The sequence below is a fragment of the Mustela putorius genome, unplaced genomic scaffold (genome assembly GCF_011764305.1).
Source record: "Mustela putorius furo isolate JIRA1106 unplaced genomic scaffold, ASM1176430v1.1 tig00000224_pilon_pilon_pilon, whole genome shotgun sequence".
Lineage (NCBI taxonomy): Eukaryota > Metazoa > Chordata > Mammalia > Carnivora > Mustelidae > Mustela > Mustela putorius.
Window position 1 is genome coordinate 13,190,897 of NW_025421321.1, and position 20,578 is coordinate 13,211,474.

The window sequence follows — 20,578 nt, forward strand, 5'->3', positions numbered from 1 at the left end:
TTCAATCTATTTGGTAAGACATTTCCAAGAATTTATCCATTCCAACATTTAAATTAACATGAAATAATTCATAATAGCCTTTATATCTTCTTTTAAATTTTATTATTTTTTGTCTTTATATCTTTTTATTTTTTTATTTTTTTTAAGGATTTTATTTATTTATTTGACAGAGAGAGATCACAAGTAGATGGAGAGGTAGGTAGAGAGAGAGAGAGAGGGAAGCAGGCTCCCCGCTGAGCAGAGAGCCCGATGCGGGACTCGATCCCAGGACCCTGAGATCATGACCCGAGCTGAAGGCAGCGGCTTAACCCACTGAGCCACCCAGGCGCCCCTCTTTATATCTTTTTAATCTGTGCTAAAGCTCTAGTTGTATCCTCTTTTCATTTCTAATATGATTTAGTTTTATCTTTTTTTATTTATCTATAACTTCTTTTTCTTGATTGGTATTGTTAAAAGTATGTTTTTCTTAAGTGATTTTTAACTTTAAACTTTACCAGTCCTCTTCATTACATATGTATTTTTCTGTTTTGTTAATTTCTGCTTTTAACTTCATTAATTCCTTCTTTCTGCTCTCTTTGAGATTATTCTCTTGTTCTTTTCATAGCTTCCTAAGTTGGTCACTTAGCTCATTATTTCTGTTCTTGAGGTTGTTACCCTCAAATGTTGAGTTTATTTTTCACTGAAATACAATATAGAGAAAAACTAAAGTCATAAATATGCAGCTTAAGACTTATGCAGGGAAAGAAATGCAGGTATCTACAACCCAAAGAAGAAATAGAATAGTATTACAACATTGCCTGGCATTTGGTACATATTCAGTAAATGTTAGCTCAATGTTATGTGTTATTAAAAACCATTTCTCTTTTAGGTATCATGGCATATAATCTAGTTAATAATGATAAGTAGCAAAGTAGTATCCTTATAACTTTGGAAGTAACAAAATTTCAGAGTGTTTGGAAGAATCTGATTTAGTGAATATGAATGATTCATCCTGCATTTTTAAGACAAATGAGTTCCCTTTTCTAGTATAAATTACTTAATCAAATCATCTTTGTGTTGTGTTTTGTGATTTCTTACAAAATGGCTTATTCTTTTCATTTTCTCTAAGGTCAGATACTTCATACCGATGTGGTTTACTTGCATTGTGGACAAGGCTTCCGAGAGGCAGAGAAAATAAAGAGGCTTTTGCTGAATTTCAAGTATGAAAATAAGTAACTTTTTGAGTACTTCACTGGCTCAGCCAATCAGAGATACCTTTGAAGCTCCTAATTTGGAGGGAGGGATTAAGGGAAGTGCCTTGGTGAGAGAGAAGGAATCATGTAAAACAATGCTGGGGCAAATTGCTGGAGAACTCTACATTTGGAGACTCTGGAGGGATGCTTCTCCCTTCCTGTGCCACCTTCACTAAACAAAAGGTGGTAATATGAGCAAAAGTGAGCATTGAATTCTTTTATTTGGGCTTTCTCTCTTTCTCTTTGTCTCTCTCTCTCTCACACCCGTTCTTCCTCCCTTCCCTCCCTTCCTCCCTCCCTTCTTTCCTTCCTTTTTGTTGGATCTGAGGAGTGGATGTGATAGTAGTTTGAAGCTTCAGGGATTATTTGGCACTGTATCACATAATTCAGTCATGATGTCTTTATTATGGCATAGAATGCTTCAGAGTTTCTTATTTATTTGTAAATTTGGTTCCTTCTAGATGGGAAGAAAGCTGACTGTTCTTGATGGTATGACAGTAAAGTACTTCTCTGTTGCCTCTCATACCAAATGTAGGGGCATTGTCCTTTATTCTACAAAAGTCTGTCCCTCCATTGTGAGATCGTGGAGATGTTGCTTGGCTATATGAGAGAATAAGATCATCCTGTGATAGTATTTGTGCATTTTCTCCTGATTGACTTAGAAGCATGCCTTGAGCTCATTCCATTTCTTATCTTGTTTATCCCTTGAAGCTGCAGCACAGTGGTGATTGGAAATGGAACTGCCTGCCGGGAAACAGAAGCTTACTTTGCTGACCTGATAATGAAAAATTACTTTGCGCCACTGGATGTTGTTTACTGGTAAGGATGTTAGGAATGTTTGTTTTCTTTGAGAGGCAAAGGAACTTCTCCAGTTCCTTCTGTGATGAATTCTCTCTTCTCTTTTTATGATATGCATCTTCTTTGCCCACAGACCACCTCTTGCTGTTCACAAGTACTTTGTAGGACAACATAAAGTGTCTGTCTCCTAGAGAAATTTGAGTTTCAGTATCCTGAAAACTCACACAGAAATAGCAAGCTAGGGCTTACTTGGTTTCATGGTGTTTCTAGGCTGTACCTTGTGTGAGAGCTCTAATTAATTATTAACTAGTACATAGAACTGTGGATAACTTAGCTTTTTTTTCTTCCAAAGTTCTGAAGCCTATAAATTGTTGGTTTTCAGAACTGACAGCCAAGGGTAAGTATTACCAGTTAAAAGCACTTCTGATATTCCTTTCTTGTTCGTGTCTTCATTGCAAGCTTTCATTTTATATAGACATCCGGTTAACTTCTGAATAGTTTTGGATTAGCCTGACCCATTTCTGTAGTCCTACCCCTAGATCTGTAGTAGTTCTGCTTTTGTTCAGCATCGTTTCCTTACTTTCTCTTTGGACGTCAGGTAACCAGGGTTATCTTTTTCTTTTCTTTCTTTTCCTTTTTTTTTTTAGATTTTATTTTTTTTATTCGACAGAGAGAGAGAGAGAGAGAGCGAGCACAAGCAGGGGAGCAGGAGAGGGAGACGCTGGCTCCCCATTGAGCAGGGAGCAGGACACAGGGCTTGATCTTAGAACCCTGGGATCATGACCCCAGGCAAAGGCAGATGCTTAACCCATTGAGCCACCCAGGTACCCCCACACTTACCTTTTTCAAGCTACAGTAGTATTAAGTTCTTAAGTGTTTAATTCTACAACAGAAGACAATTACGATAGCTGATATCTTGGGAAGAGTGCACAAGCACCATCTTCCGCTGCTGGAAGTCAGCTGATGAGTATGTGACTAACAGGATCAACAAACAAAACCCAACACAGGAAGAAGAATCCTAAGATTCTTTTTAGGCCGAAAGAGGAGGGATTTGTATTTAGTGTAGTGTTTCATATGCCAAGAGTATAATCAAGATGTCAGGAAAACAAATGCAGGGTAACCAAAGGGGTTTAGGAGGTCAGGACAAGCCGTAGGTACCACAGGGCCATGGTTCAGGAAAGGACCAGATTGAAAAATCCACCTCAGCATTTTTCCCCCACTCTTCCTCTTCTTGTTCAGGTTGGTCTGGGGAGTACTGTGCATCTTCCCTATTCCAGAAACTGTGCACATGCATCCAGTCCTTTTGAGAACGTGGTACAAGGACCCTATATAGCTGATTCAGTTTATTTCAGGCAACTTGTCTGATTTTTTTTTAACTTGTTCATGTTAATTTAATATAAATATCTATAAATATTTATCTAATATAAATCTGTAGTGCTTATAAATAGAACTTTCAGATATTAATTTATTAAATGTGCTAGTGTGCTAGTATGATTCACTATTTTCAATCCTCTGGCGCATAGTAAGCATTCATTTTATTTTTTGAATATCTAAATATTTGTTTCCATTCATGTTAAATTATTATACTTGATTTTTTGTTCTGCTTTTGTCTTGGTTTTTCCTTTTGTAAAAAAATAGTGTTTTGTTTTGTAGAAGTGGTAAAATTTATTGAAATGTAGAAATGGCTAGCTCCTTTGAGACATGCTTATGAGTGGTATATCTAGTTTCTCCCAAACTGAAACCTTCTTTTTTAATTTTTTTTTTAAAGATTTTATTTATTTATTTGACAGAGAGAGATTACAAGTAGGCAGAGAGGCAGGCAGAGAGAGAGGAGGAAGCAGGCTCCCCGCTGAGCGGAGAGCCCGATGCGGGACTCGATCCCAGGACCCTGAGATCATGACCTGAGCCGAAGGCAGCAGCTTAAACCACTGAGCCAGGGATCATGTTTTATTTATCTCTATCTCCTTCCCATTAAACATAACATCTGTACTTATAGGTCCATCTCAACAGATACTTACTAATTTAGATTCTTAAACATTAAGCTTTAAATTACTTTTAACCAGATAAATCTTTTCAAGCTGTTGACCAGAATTACAATATGGAACAACTATAGAAAATTTCCCCTCTGCTTAATGCTCTGGTAAATCTATGACTTACTGTTTTCTCTCTTTTTTCATGATAGAGAAATTTGCATTTGGTAGATTAGAGGCTGTATTTTACCCAAGATAAATGATAATTTCTGAAATAAAAATATTACATGGTTAGAGTTACATATTTATTTAATGAACTGTGAAAGAATTAAAAGAACTCTTTAATATTTGCCATCTTGTATTTCAAACTATGGTTGGCATACTTTATACCGGTAGCGGAAACATTGCTAGAAATCACAGCATTGTGGGCATTCTGTAGAATTACATGAGACCACATAAAAACCTGGGAGCAGCAAATGTAAAGGAAAATTTTGTGCTGTTAATTCAGACCCTGCACTTCATGCTTCTGCCCTGAAAACTGCAGTATACCGGTGAGTTTGAGCAGGCAAATATAGAAAATAGGAGTAAAGAAATTAATTTTGCTTCCCAATGCCCTAGTTCGTTAGGATAATGAATTAGATAACAGAGTGACCTGAGGAGGTGTGATGTGTGATGGGAGAATGAGAAAAGGGAACGGGTGCTGTGAGAGAGGTATGGGATTGTGGGTTTGAGGTTAGATGTAGACCAGCAGGCTTTGCCATTGAAGCACAAGCGGATGACTTGATCATATTAGGAAAAGGGGGTTGGCGCTGGATGTCTGTAAAGTGCACAGTAGACCTCTCTCTTCTTTTATTCCAGAAGGGTACCAATCATTTAATAGAAAATATAATTTAAGAAATCATAATTTTGGGCGCCTGGGTGGCGCTGCCTTCGGCTCAGGTCATGATCTCAGGGTCCTGGGATCGAGTCCTGCATGGGGCTCTCTGCTCAGCAGGGAGCCTGCTTCCTCCTCTCTCTCTCTCTGCCTGCCTCTTTGCCTACTTGTGCTCTCTCTCTGTCAAATAAATAAATAAAATCTTTAAAAAAAAAAAAGAAATCATGATTTTGTTGCTTGAGATTAGTTGTCTCTTCCAGAGTCTAACTTAATTGAATTGTTTGAACCTCAAAGAATAATTCCTTTGTGAAGAATGCCTAAGAATGAAGCTAATGAAAATCTTTTGCTTTAAAATTAAAAGACAAACATTATTTCTTTAAAGGTGTTAATAATACTTATTATTGTTGCAGATTAGAAAACACAGACAAGTGATAGGCTTTTCTGTTAGCTTGATTGTTAGTTATATTTGGGAGCATATTTCTAGATTGTGTGTGTTATAAAAAAAGAAATTCACGCTGTACATGTTTTACAGCATTTCCCCTACTTACTGTATTCCCATGCCAATAGATGGACTTCACAAAGTCGTCTAAAATTACTACAGATAAACTCTTCTATGATCTTTTATTTTAATCAGTCCTCATTGTGTGACAGCTGGCTTTTTCTAATTGTCACCATTACCCACAAAACTATAATGAATGTTTTTGTGCTTAAATCTTTGCACATACCTTTATTGCCTTCGAATCCGTTCCAAGAAGTGGGCTGTAGGTTTAAGAGGTAACTTACCACTGCTCCTGAACTGCAAAGCGCTTAATTACCAAACCCAATAGATTACTGAGATTATTTCAATGCTATTTCTCCCTCTTATCAGCATGTTGGCTAATTTGGGATGTCTTTACTTAAAAATATTTATATTACAAGTGTGTATAAAAGTCCCAATAAAAAGGAAGAAAATAAAGCACTTTTTAGTGTGAAATAGATCTAAATAGATCTGAAATAGATCTAAATAGATCTGAAATAGATCTAAATAGATCTATTTAGTTCTAAGATCTAAACCTCTATATACAGTTTGAAGAAGAATAAAATGAATGTCCTTGTTCCTAGCTTTTAGGTTTCTTGTGTGTTTTTTCCTTGGAATGCCTCCACCCCATGTAATCATTGTCCTGGGTTGTATGAATTATTGCTTGTTTGAGAAAATTAATTTTCAAACTGCGTATTTGTAGGGCTTTTGAAGTACATTGCTGTGCTGTCTTCCAGAATGACTATGCCAATTAATACTCTTATCTACAGTGTCTCAACTCTCCTTTTTCTGGGACTTTGAGTATTATTACAGTGCATGTTTGTTCTATCATTTTTGTTTTAATTGCATATTGATATCCCAACAGCACTGCTTCTTAACTAGTTGTATGACCTTGGACAAATTACCTAACCCTCTGTATTTTAGATTCATCTGTAAAAGGGGATGATAATAGTATCTATTGTAGAGAACTATTGTGGAGGTTAAATGAGTTTAATAACTATAAATTGCTTAGAATAGCACTTAGCATATACTTGCTGTTATTATTAGTGAAGTCAAATATATTTTTGTATGCCCTCTGGCCATTTCTGGACTTCTTTGTGTATCTGTGGTTGTCTTGTATCCTTTGCTCATTTTTTTTCTGTTGGAGGTTTTTGTCTGGTTCAAAGTGTTTTGTAAATGTTTTTATATTAATTATTGATTCATTTGTTACAACAAATTTTTGCAGATTATGCAAGAAGTTCTCTCCATTTTGTGCTTAAATTCAAGCTTTATTTTGTATAGAATCCTAAATTTTATTTTTTTAAGGTTTATCTGTCTTTTTCTTTATGGCTTTTGAGTTTCTTATTATTCTTGAGTCTAGAATATTAGAAAGTATATTAGTTTTTGTAGAAAATATGAATCTCTTATATGTCCAAGAATATCAAGGTTTTTTGTTTTCTTTTTTTTAAAAATGCAGTCTTCCCTCAAGTTTTTATTTCTCTAACTTTTCTTTAAGTCTTCTCACTTTTCTCTGTAAAACCATAAAACCTCATTATCATCTCAGTTACAGTTATGATTGCTTTGAAGCTTTTTTATTCTCCAAGAAACCAAAAATTAACCAGAGAACCTTAATCAGCTTAGGTAACAGAAACAGAATAGAAAGCTGTTAATTAGTTTTGAGAGTAGTTTTGAAGAAAGAATGGATGCTGATTTTTCCCTTTCTTTCTGAAGATCTTTATTGCCAGCTGTAGCGTTTTGTAAACAGCAGAGCCACCTGATCTTCCCTTTCCACCCTTCCTCTCCTTTCCCTTTCTCCTTCCTTATCTTTCTTCTCCTTTCTTCCCTCCTTTTTCTCCTTTAATTCTCTTGTTTGGTAGCACCATATTTTAGTTATCTATTGTTTGACAGCTGGTTATTTTCGATCTTTGATATATCTTTAGTTTTAAACCTAAGGGTACAGACTAATCAGCTGAATTTCAATATTTATTTGCAGGCACATTTAGTATGGGATTTGTCTATAAACCATTTAAAGTTAACTTTTATAGATGGTATGAACTTCTTTTTTTGCTTATGACTGGATTATTCCACTACCATTTGTGAAAGATTTTCCTTTCCCCATTGAGCTGCTTTGGTTTGTTTATTGAAAATCAACTGACCATATATATGTGAATTTATTTCTGGAGTCTGTTCTGTTTAATTGATCTTGTATGTCTTAACACTAATAAGTTATTAAATTAGATAGTGTAAGTCCTTCAATTTCATTCTTCTTTTTCAAAATTGTTTTGGCTATTATAGGATTCTTATGCTTCTACATAAACTGTAGAATCAGCCTTTCAATTTCTACAAATGGTCCTGCTGGGATTTTGATTGGGATTAAATTGGCTCTACAGTTTATTTTGTGGAGAATTGACATCCATCCTTGTAATTTTTTTTTTTTTTAGTGTTGTTGACACATGATGTTACATTAGTTTCAGGCACACAGTATAGTAATCCAACAACTGTACGTTATGCTATTCTCATGCGTAGCTGCCATCTGTTTCAATTTTTAACTTCAGTTTTATTTTTCATTTCTAGAAGCTCTGTGTTTTTTCATATCCACTTGTTCATTCTTATGGTCTTTTACTTTTCCCGAATAAATTTTCACACCTATTTTTTATTTCCTTAACCATACCAACCATTGCTGTTTTATAGTTTGTGTGATAATTCTAGTATTGAAAATCCTTGGAAGTCTGTTTCTGTTCTCTGTTGCTACTGCTGGTTCTGCTGCTTTATTTCCTTTTCTGTTACTTAATTTTTATTGAAAACTCCTTATTTTCATGGAACTTTATCTGTGGGAATTCATTGAGGCCTGCGTTGATTGTGAGACACTCCAAAAAGGCTTCTCTCAGGCTCCTGTAGACACTCTGAGTTTGGAATCCCTTAAATTAAATTCTCAGTTTGAGGTTTTTTCTGGCCACCCAGGTAGTGTGAATTTAGGCTGCACACTAGAGAGATGGCTTATGGTTCCATGTTTTCATCAGAGATTCCCCCTGTGACAAGGTTTGAGATAGTCCATTTTCAACACAATATCCTTGGGATAGGGTGCAGTGAGTTTATTTCTCTTTGACCCTTAAACTGGGGGTTTAACCCTTTGGGGTATGTCTGTGTGGGGTTTTAACTCCTTGGGATATATATACTTTGGGATACTAAACCAGGGGTTTAACCCTGTATTTTGTTTGTTTGTTTGTTTAAGATTTCATTTGTTTGACAGGGAGACAGAGAACACAAGCAGGAGGAGAGAGAGAAGAAGCAGGTTTCTGATGGGCAGGTAGTCCAATGCAGGGCTCGATCCCAGAACCCTCAGATCATGACCTGAGCTGAAGGCGGGTGCTTAACCTACTAAGCCACACAGGAGCCCTACCTTGAGGGTTTTATATGTGTAAGAGTAGTTGGGGGAAATCTTTTATTAACCCATATCGTAGGTGGACCCTGGGTTTTATCTTCTAGTCTTCCATTTGTGTGAAGCTTTGTGAGATGGAAAATAAAATTCATCTGGTTCAACAGATGTCCTCAAATGAAAGTCAGCTTCAGAAATCAAGGTTCCCACATTCACTTCACTTTTTTTCGGTTGAGTATTTATTTCTTGCCAACTCACTTCTTAAATAAGATGTATTACATCTAGGACTTCTCGTTGTTTTCAATAAAATCGACATTTTAGGTCCAGGTAACTGATCTTCCATATTACTGGCAAACAGGGTCATAACTTTATCTTCTATTTTTCTTTCCCTCCCTCCATGTGATTTTCAATTTTTTCCTACTACTTTAAATTTAAAATTTGGTGTTTTCAGATATTGAAAACAAAACATAAGGTAAAATTAAATGATTATTTTTAATCACCTACATTTATACTTTTGAATTAAGAATTACTTTTTTATTTACTTTATGAATGTGCACTAAAACATATGAAACATTGTTTTCTGGCAATTTAGGTGTTTTTTGTTTGGTTTTGTTTTGTTTTTTTGAAGCTTAAAAGAGATCTTGAAAAATCTTGGAAAATATAAAGAGGAAAATAAAATTAATTTGTAATCTCACTAGGGAATGGTCTCAACATTTTTACATATTTTATATATGTGTTCATTCATTCCACATTATTTTTCCTGTATAAATGTTTCATTGAATGAGTAGACTCACTCAGTAAGGTGCAAGAAGACAACCGCTTATTTTACTATCCCACTCCTATTCAGATTGTGCTTGGAGTAGTTCTTCCATCCCTGGCTGTGATAAGGGTCTCTGCTCTTTCAGTACCTTTTAATCTGGAGAACAGTCTCATTTCAACAATCGAAATGCCTTCTTTAATAATCAAGGCTCCAAATTTGTTGTGCATTAACTTCCGTGTCAGTTCTGTTTCATTCCAGGAAAACTCCACTTCTTCACTCACATTCAGGGTCATGGTTAGCTTCCTTGCTTTTCCCTCCTTGTTATTCTTCTCTTTCTGCCCAACTCACCAGCTGAATTTCCAGATTACTTTAAGTATAGTCTTCAGAGTTGAGAAGAGGGAAAAGGAGCCATAGTATTATTACACACTGGGGACAGTTGCAGTCTGAGGATAAGGTCCTTTGGGTGGCCTACATGCAATTGTAGATTCATTCTTCCATGAAGAACTTTTGAAGAACTTGGTTTTTATTTTGGTTTCCTGAGATCTTCCCCAACAGGATCCTTGAATTGTTCCTGTGACTTGGCAGATAGATTCTCAGGTTGACCATGACCCTCCTTCAGTCCTGGGTTTCAGGCAGGCTACTCTTTTTTTAGATTTTTTTTTTTTAGACAGAGATCACAAGTGGGCAGAGAGAAAGGGAAGCAGGCTCCCCACCGAGCAGAGAGCCAGATGCCAGCCTGATCCCAGGATCCTGGGACCATGACCCAATCAGAAGGCAGAGGCCCCAACCCACTGTGCCACCCAGGCACCCCCAGGCAGACTACTCTTATCTGAATCATTTTGCTACACATTCATCTTGGACAGAATCTCTTTAGAGCTCCCTCACACTGCCTCCTGCAGGCCTGTTGGTTCATACATCCTTGTCTTCTCAGGGGAATTAGTAACTTATCCCTAGTGTGGCTCTCTCCCTTTGTTATTTCTATTTCTCACCCCACCCCCCATTTTTTCTCCCTCCTCCCTTTATGCTTGTGTTTACATCTGTGTTCTTTCTTATGTCACACCCACATATTGGTCCCAGGGAAGCCCCTCTTACCTGGCATGGGGTGAGGTGAGTGGGACATTCCTCCACATGAGATGTTCAGGCAGCAGGAAAAATGCCACAGCATTCCAACAGTCTTCTTGAAGAAATGTTCTCTTTCGGCTCCAAGGCCCTCCTGTCCTTCTCAAACACACACCCCCTTTTATAGGATGAAGTTGGGTGATTGCTTCTGGTGGCACAATAGCCTTTTAGGACTTAAGCCAGAATAAAAACATCCAATTACACGTTCTTTCATATGGTCAGCAAAGTACTGTTAGCACTCAGACTGTGTGGCAGGTGAAGTACTATTCTGGGAGATATTTGACTTCTATTCTCTCTCTCTCTTTTTAAGATTTTATTTATTTATTTGTCAGAGAGAGAAACGGCGAGAGAGGGACCACAAGCAGGGGGAATGAGAGAGGGAGAAGCAGGCTTCCCACTGAGCAGGGAGCCCGACGCAGGGCTCAATCCCAGGACCTTGGGCTCATGACCTGAGTCAAAAGCAGATACTTAACAAGTGAGCCACCCAGCACCCCTTGACTTGACTTCTTGAAGCTTTTACCTAGTGGGGAAAATAGATGAAAAGATAAGTGTATGTGTTTGTTTATATATATTATGCTAATTAGTGATGAATTCTGTACAGAGAATTAAAACAAGGTAAGAAGATAAAGTAACAAGTGCAGTTGTAGGTAGATCTAGATACAACACATCTTCTTATCTCTTAGTGATAGGAGTTCTTTCCATGTGTTATGGTATAAAGGCTGAAGAAAAGCATGATGAGTTTATGCCCCTCATTTATCCGCATCCACATTCATGTCCTCATTACCCTTATCTTTCCATGGCATATGAGCTCTCTAGAGCCATGGTTTCACATTGTGGGTTGCAATCCATTGGAGGAAGATGACATCCATGTAGTGGGTCCCAATCAGCACTTTAAAAAAAAAAAAATTAAAGAAGGATAAAAACTAGAGTGTATCTCATGTTATTAAATCTAGGTATTGTTCCATGAATATAGGTTTTGGGTATATACATGTATCGTACCCTGGATTGTGATGTAAAGTATATTTCTTATTGTCAATAATAGAAAAGTTAGAAAAATATTGCTATATGAATTCCCATATTTGAACCTTTAAAAATGCAAAGTTGAGAGGCTCACTGCACCTGGGTGGCTCAGTCAGTTAAATGTCAGACTCTGTATCTCAGCCTAGGACTTGATCTCAGAGTCATGAGTTCAAGCCCTGTGTTCGGCTCCACAGTATACTATAAAAATAAAAAGGCAAAGTTAAGAGGTAAGATTATAGGAGTCCCTAATGATACTGTTGGGATACTCTTAGAAATGTAATTCAGATTACCCTATAAAATTGCAAAGGATCTTCTTAAGGAAAGAAAATAAGGCAGCAGTCCTCAGCACATTAGAAAATGTAAGCTGGACTAATGTGCTTCATTACTAAAATTCTGAACTACGATTCTTTCCAAAATTCTCTGAAAAAGTTAATGGATAGAATTTTCTCAGTTAAAATTCCTCATGTCAAAGAAAACTTTCTGAACACCTCATTTACATATGTCAGTTTTTTGGTAATCTTCTTGCAAAGGAAAAGTCTTCCAGTAGGCCAATTCAGAGATTCATGCTTGGTTACAAAATCCTGTAGGAAAATGAAAATGTAGTATAATTATGTTAGAAAAGAAGATCGTTTGGGTGTCTGGTTTGCTAAGTCTTATACCCATTAAAGTCTATGAAAATAGCTGGCACATTTTATGAAGAATGCTCCCCCACCACCACCCCCAGAAGGAGGCTGTAAATTACATTACACAAGAATGGTTCTTTGCCAAACCAAGTTTGGAACAATTTTTACTTTACACTGATACATTTTTCTTAATTTTTTGATACCTGCTAGTATCTAGTATTTGATTTAGGCCTGTATATTCAATCATATGGTTTAAAATTCACATATTCCATCATGTTCTAAATGGAGCACTTTGACTTCCAGGGGCTCTACCATCAGAAAAAGTTTGGGAAGTAAATCAGTTTGTGTTTTGGCTGCAAAATTTCAATTAGTTGTATATTTTACAAGGTCAAATGCAAAGCTGATAAAAAGTACCCCTGAAACAAATAATTCATTATATGTTAAAAAATAAAAATAAATAAATAAAAATAAATAAATCTTTAAAAAAAAAAAGGAAGTAACCAAGAGTGTGTAAAAGAAGAGTCATTGGTCTGCCAAAAATAGTACAGGAAGACCAAGGCATCAGGCCTGAATCCCTCTGTTGCCTCCCCACGAATGTTAAGTGTAGCATAAAAGATTTATGATGATTATCTTAGGAAGGAGTGAGGGAAGAGATCCTACTGCTTGTACATAATGTTATCCTCCTTACCAGGGACTATCAGAAAGTGGAAGTGCTTAACTCTTCTTTCGATTGGTAAGATAGAATGATTTGGGGCTAAGAAGTTAGAATAAAGATCACTAAAGAAAACCAGAATGTAACTAAAATAGGGCATTAGTAAGAGAATTTACATTTCTCATTTCATCTTCTGGCACAGATAAAATATTTTCTGGAGTTCTGGGTAGACTTGGGAATAAACTTTTGGTGCCACTATGGGTTAATTATTAAGAAATTATGGAAGCTTGGAGAGGGGCAGATGGTATTTAATGTTCCAAAAGGGAATTCAGATGCAAATGACTGTTGAGTGTGATCTTGATCAGGCAAGATTATTATGAAATCAGAAAAGGATGGTTAATGAGCACCTAGGAAGGGGCAATAGAACATACCCACTGGAAATCAGCACACACTTCCTATAAAGAAAACATTTTTGGCTTTATTCCATTTCATTTTCTGCTTAGAAAAACGAGAACTGGTAGGCATATCTAGATCTCAGTACAACTTTGAAGTCTCTTGATACTTGAATGCAGAAACTAGAGAAATACAGATTTGGTTATGTGACTCCCAAAAGGATGTCGATTAGCTACTGGATTGATGGTCTGGTGTGAGCTCTCTAGGGGCTTGCCACAGATGCTGTAATTAGTTAACATTCTATTCAGTGATGTAGTCAAGATCTGGATGCTAAAGGAATTTTCAGTAGAGATTTTGTTAGGGTGATTTCTAAGGTTTCCTTGAAATCTGACCATTGAGGATTCTATCACAGTAACATGTAGCAGATCTCCTGAACCACCTGGACTTAATATTTTGGTTTTGTTTTAAAGAAATTTACTTCCCATCTAATAAATGTGCTTAGCTGTGTGATTTAAGATATATCTAGCTATGTAAAGCTCATTATGTTGTGAAGTTAAAATTATTGTATATGGAGGAAAAGTTGTGGCTGCTGTTATTTAATTATTTAATTAGTTATTTTAAAGATTTATTTATTTGAGAGAGCACACATGCTCATGCGAGCAGGGGGAGGGGCAGAGAGAGAAAGAGAATCCCAAGCAAACTCCAGGCTGAATGTGGAACCCAACACAGGGCTCAGTCCCAGAACCCCAACATCATCACCTGAATCAAAATCAAGAGTTGGCCGCTCAACTGATTGAGCCACCCAGGTGCCCCCCCATTATTTATTTTTGACTAGTGCAATAATTTCTGCTTTTCATGTAAGATCAATTTCTTTATATTTCAAAAGACTGTCTCCTCTATCTCCATTTTATAGAAGTGATGAAGGCTGTGAATTGACCTTGAAACCTGGGACAGCCTAAGAGTGTTTTTTTGGTTATTAGTTTGAATAATATGCTTAATGACAAGTTAAGGTGATAGAATATTTGTCTCATTTCTTTCTGCACTGATGGCTTGAGAAAATGTACTGGGATATTCCAGGATTTTGGTGTCCTTCACCTATTGGCTGGTAATTCTCTTTCCAGTTCTTTGACTATCATAAACACTAGACTTGTTTATAAGGCTTCCTTTCTGGGATATTTATGAAATTAAATACATTTTAAAGTAAAATTATTTTATAGCCCATATAAATTTATGTTCATTTTGTGGAAATGGCCAGAATGCTTTTATAAATATATATTTAAATAGACCATTTCAATGACGTATGTTGGAAAGGAGGCATAAGGAATGAATAATTATGGATGTGTGTGTGTGTGTGTATGTATGTGTGGTTTTGAAATACTATTTGGATTCAGATTCAGTTTGACAGTTTTCAATCAAAATAAAATATTTTTTTACCAGTTTTGTAGCCCATGTGTTTCTGTATCTCTAAGTCCAATTTAAATATCTGCAGGAGTTACCTCAACCCCCCTTTACTGTAACCCTTCTTGCAGATCTTTGTTTATTGACTTAGATTAGAACTGGCCTAGAGCCCAGTGATGGTCATTTCTAGTTTTAAGGTTTTTGGTTACAAATCTGTTTTTGTTGCCAGATCCAATAAAGATTCGTGATTGTTTTTGTTAGTTTTATTACAAGTTCTTGCCAAAGATACAATGTATTATAACCAAAACAGATGTTCTGTTTAGACAAGTGTATTTGCTATAACAGAAACCTAAAATGTAAATTAAAAACAATAGTATGTTCTGCATTAATGTAACAAGTGATGAACTCTGGGATTTTACAAGTACTTTTGATAACCTTTAGAAATGGAAGGAACAACGCCTTATTTTAAGCTATTGTTTTACATTTTTTCTCTATCCCAGTTTGTGTATGTACAGTCTTCACTCCAAGATCCTCCTCCAAGCTAACATATTACTGTGAATTCGCCATTTTCATCTGTTCACAGTTCTGTTATTAAAATACATATGTTAGGTAAATACTATTTTCTGTCATAGAGACATCAGTTGCATTGAACAATTTTTAAGATTCTAATGTTTATAGGGGTGCCTGAGTTGGTTAAGCATTGACTTCAGCTTGGATCATCATCTCGGGAACCTAGGATGAGCCCTGTGTTGGGCTTTGTGCTCAGTGGGGAGTCTGCTTCTCCCTGTCCCTCTGCCCTTGTCCCTGCTTTTGCTCCCTTCCTCAAATAAATAAAATCTTTTAAAAAAATACTCTAATGTTTATAAATAAGTAGATGAAATAAATTTTTACAGACCTTTCATAAGTGCTTTACTTGGTAAAGATATGAATTATGTTATAAAGTTGTATTGTGGATCTTTTGGTACACTAAGTAACTGTCTCTGTGATTAGGGTGCAGAGCGATCTGGATTCATGCTGAATTCTCTGTTGCAGTGAACACAGACATGTAGTGAGTACAAGATAAATGTATTTATATTATGTATTTTAACTAAAGTTGTAGTCCCTCAATAAATTAGATATGTAAAGAATAATACTACATTATCAACAGATTACTAATGGATGCATTTTACCTTGAGATTGTTAACTTCTTGGCCCATTCTGAGTCTTATTTTCCTCTTTTCTTTGGCATTAAAGGGACCTTGGTCGGAATTTTAAAAAACAAGTTCAGTTGATTATTTGGGAGCATTTAAGGGTTTTTTGTTTTGTTTTGTTTTAATTAGAGAAGTTTGGGTTGTACTGAAACACTGTGATGCTGTCTCTCATTTCATTTGCACTAGGAGAATGCAAAATTGCTAGAATTCTTTGTTTTCAAGATCCTTTTCATTTGATTGCATGGGACTTGAAGATTCTGGGACCAGAAACTTTTACTTGCGAATAGTTTTTGAATCCAACTTGTTTGTCTTTTATCTGTTTTTTGTTGTTGTTGTCGTTGTCGTTGTTTTTGTTTTTGATGGAGGAACCTTTTGAGTCTAATGTATTTTATGTGGCTAAATCTTTGTATTATGCTCTTCTAACTTATTGAAATACCACTTTCAAGTTCCCCCACATCCGTACATTTCTAAGGTTACACTCAGCTTAATTCCCATTACTTTTCTGCTTCACAGCACTTGCATTCTGAAGGGACCCTAACATTTGGGTTCACATTATGATAATTAGGTTTCAGGGGCATGGGGGATTAAAGATGTCTCAGGTCTAGTTGCAGAATAAAGTTCAGAAGCACTTGTAAAACTTGCCTGATTGGTGGGTAGAGGTGCTTTTATTTATTCACTACTCATGCAGCATTAATCCGTATTTCATCAGGTACCTACAGTGCTGTAATTCTAGATGTGACCTTGGGACTTGATTTACTTCAGCTCCGTTTTCTTTATTAATGTGCCATGAAAGAGGTACATGAAAGATAGCCAACATCAAAGTACCTTTTAAAGTAAAATGGTTGGTAGGAATTCCCTGGTATTTAACACTGTCTGTCAAATGTTTCAGCTGGTTTGCATCCTTTTACAAGCTATTGCATGCTGCACTCAAAGAGATTTAAAGCAGTTGTTTCAAGTCTTTTGTGGGGGGACTGGTTATGGTGGTGGCTGGCGTGGTAGTGGTTGGGTGGCAATAGTTAGCTACAGAAGGGAGTAAACGAGAAGTTACAGACATATTCTTTTTCAGTTGTCCTCCTCCCAAGATGGTTTGGTTTTGTGTTTTTCTTTGGGTGGGGGAATCTTTAGTCCAAAGTGGCGCTTACGATTAGAGTTGAGGAGACACTCCTTTTGGTTATAAGGAGATTGAAGAGGGTGGCCAGAGAAAATTCATCAAACCTCCATGAAAGACTCCATAAATGGCAAAGTCAGGGTCTTACTCAGCTTGTTTTACCTGTTTAACTTCACAGCCTGTTCATTCTTTACTGACCCCTCTGAGAAAAAGCTTTTAAACATAATAATGCGGGAAACTGAGTCTTAAGAACTAAAGAAACTGGACTCAGACAAGTTTTGCCATATGTATTGTGGAATATTTATTTTCCTGTAAATGCATATTTTAGAGGCTGTTGTCTTTGTTCTAGGCTAAATATTTGGGGGTAGAATTCTTGTAGCTCAGTTTTGAAACTGATTCCTTCTTTGTTTCCGAAGCATGTGTTGGATGTTTCTCTCTGCTTAAGAAAAAATGTTTTAAAAGCATTTTCCTTTTCAGATACGGATTATCCATAGGTCTATTTCTAACATCTTTACCACAGAACTATCTTAATCTAAATAGTGAAAAAGAGACATCACAGAATGTTTTAGAAAATGAAATCTGCTTTCAAATTTATACTTTTTTCCAATTACTTAATCTTGACTCATAGAAGTCTTTTAAAATCTATTGTAATAAAAACTTTTTGTAATTGGTTTTTGTTAAAATGTATTGGTGTAGTATTAAAGTGCTTTAAAAATAGCATATTCTCTTAATAACGGTAATTTTGTTTGCACTTACCTGCTTAATGTTTTACTCATGTATGGCAGGAAAATAAATTTCAACCTAGCAATTTATCTTGCAGTTTATTGAACTAAACTCTTTGACCTGTAAAGTGTAGAAACCAACAGTATTACTAACACAGAGGAGTTTGGTAACAGCATTTCTCACTGTCAATGTAGTGCTACAGAGGTCTCCTGAAGATAGCTTGTGGGGAGTGAACAGTGTATGCAGTTTACTTGGCATTTGAGTCTATGATTAAGAAGGTAGTAGAAGAGGTACATGTTGCCCATTTTCTGATATAGGAAACGCAGAACTTCTTGCTGCCACTGCTGTGCACCATTATATGTCTAACCCCTGGCATTAGGAAGGGTGACTGAGGATTGAGAAGGATGGATATTAGGAAATCAGTAGAATGAAGGCTGGAAGATGTGTATCTTTCCATTCATGCCACGTTTTCTTATCCCCTTTCACTGTTAACAGCATCTTTTTTTGCATATAAGATATGTTCCTTTAAGAATTTGATATGACTCATCATAGTGCTAGGGAATTGGGAAGCAAAGAAATGTATACTGCCTAAAAGGTCATCACAGTCTTGTCTTACAAGCATTTTAGCTTTCGTGAGGCAGAGTACTGTGGAGTCCTTTGTTGGGCATAGTGATGCATGCCCTTTTGGTTTTTTTCCCTTAATTCTGAGGTTTTGTGTATCCTATCTAATTTGGGGTCAGTGTAGTTAAAGCATATGAATTAGCTCTAATATTGTATATTTAATCATTCGAACATTAACTATAAATTAGTCTTAGGCTTGACTGAAAGGATCAATAGAGTCAAGGATTATGAATTTATCAATTAGTGATAAGCAAGTTGAGCTTGCAAATGAGTCACCAGTTTATGGTTGATTCGTATGTTTTCCACTAACTTTTTTGTTTCCTTAGTTACCGTTTATCTAAAATTCCTCTTCCTCTTCAAAGCATTTTATTTTTCCTCTCAACAGAATGATTTTTGTTAATCTAGGAATATAAGGGACCACAGGACGTGTGATAGACTACCCTCCCGACTCCCAACAGGTTTGGATTCATTCAGGCAGTTCCACGGTTCCATCTTGGAACCGTTGCTGTTGTAATGTTCTACGTGCTATTTAAGTTCCACTCATGCTGTACTTGCTATTTTAAGTTCCACTTGATATATTTTAAGTAATGTATTGCGGATGTCTCTTGGCTCTGAATTTAGATGTTGGTGTGGCCAAAATGCTAAAACTTTGAAGAGGGATACAGGCGTGAAGAAGCTTCTGTAGTCTCTTCAGTGTATAAGAAATACTTTGAACATGTGCATTTCTATTTCAGATCATATGCGCTGATTTCTAAGGATCAGTGATTTCCTTCTCTTCCAGGCCCTAGGCTTATTTTGAATTAAAATTCACTGGTTGGGACGCCAGGGTGGCTCATAAGGTTAAGCATCTGCCTTTGGCTCAGGTTGTGATCTTGGGGTCCTGGGATCAAGCCCTGTGAGTAGGGCTCCCTGCTCAGCAGGGAGTCTGCTTCTCCCTCTCCCTCTGCTCCTCCCCCAACTTGTGCCCTCTCTCTCTCTCTCATTCACTCATTCTCTCTCTCAAATAAATAAATAAAATCTTTTTAAAAATGTTTTTTAAAAAATTCACTTTTTACTTTCTTACCTCCACTTTTTTATCGGGTGGTTTGGGCTGTGGCTTTCCCTATCAGGCTCTTTAGGTGATTCTGTATCTCATTCTAAATATGAAATGCTACTTTTAGGTGGTTTTGACTTTGGTGGGAAAAATAATAAGTAAAAAAATTTTTTTTCAAAAAAATTTTTTTTTAATTTATTTGACAGAGATCACAAGTAGGCAGAGAGGCAGGCGGAGAGAGAGGAGGAAGCAGGCTCCCCGCCGAGCAGAGAGCCTGATGTGGGGCTCAACCCCAGGACCCTGGGATCATGATGCAAGCGAAAGGCAGAGGCTTAATCCACTGAGCCACCCAGGTGCCCCAATAAGTAAAATTTTTACCAGGAGATTAGTCTTTTTTATGTTTCAATAAATTTTGTCAGGTGTAGAGATACTGAAAGGATGTTAGAGACCCCTGCTTAAATTTTCAGATGAGACTTGATATTTTTCTCATTCATGGTTTTTGGCAGGGGAGTATGAGAAGTGCATAAGAAAGCTGCCTGGGGAATCTGGTAACTGTTGGACTTCTGAATTATCTTAGACCTTTCAGGTTTGATTTCCTTCCACTCTTCATTTTTCTTATTGGCTTTTTTTTTTTTTTTGGTCATCTTCTCCTTCTGGCTACCTTTCCTTAGTGAGAAGTGACAGGTTTATGTTAAGTGGGAAAATGTAAAATATATCTGTCTTGTTGAATTTAATAACTTGGAGGAAAGTTTGTCCCCCAAATCCAGTGTAAGCACAGTATCCTTTATTTGTTTTTATACAGAAGTGATCGTTTTCATTTACCATTGGGTCCAGCTCATCTAGACTCTTTTTCCATTTCATATGTTGCTATTTCTTTTTTTTTTTATTGTACACTTTATTTTTTTTGTGTTATATTAGTCACCATGCAGTACACCATTAGTTTTTTATATAGTCTTCCAAGATTCATTGTTTACATATAACATCCAGTGTCCCATGCAATATGTGCCCTGCTTAATAACGCACCACCAGGCTCACTCATCCCTCCACCCTCATATGTTGCTATTTCTCCCACCTCTTTTGAATAATCTACTTTCAACTTGTCATAACTCTTTTTTTTAATGCACCCTTGCACCTCTTTGCTCTTCAACTTAGTGCTCCAAATAATTTCTTCATTCCCTTTTTCTTCTCTGTA

The 20,578-nt window shown here is 36.5% G+C and overlaps 1 protein-coding gene across 2 annotated transcripts in view; it reads left to right on the top strand.

The window, feature by feature from the left end:
- The window catches only part of SRBD1 (S1 RNA binding domain 1), a 197,784-nt gene that overhangs the window by 55,210 nt on the left and 121,996 nt on the right, over nucleotides 1-20,578 (top strand). For both annotated transcript variants that reach the window (XM_004752992.3, XM_004752993.3), the window contains exons 13-14: nucleotides 1,109-1,199; nucleotides 1,944-2,051. In XM_004752992.3, coding sequence (XP_004753049.1) covers nucleotides 1,109-1,199; nucleotides 1,944-2,051 — 199 coding nt within the window. The remainder of the gene's footprint in view (nucleotides 1-1,108; nucleotides 1,200-1,943; nucleotides 2,052-20,578) is intronic.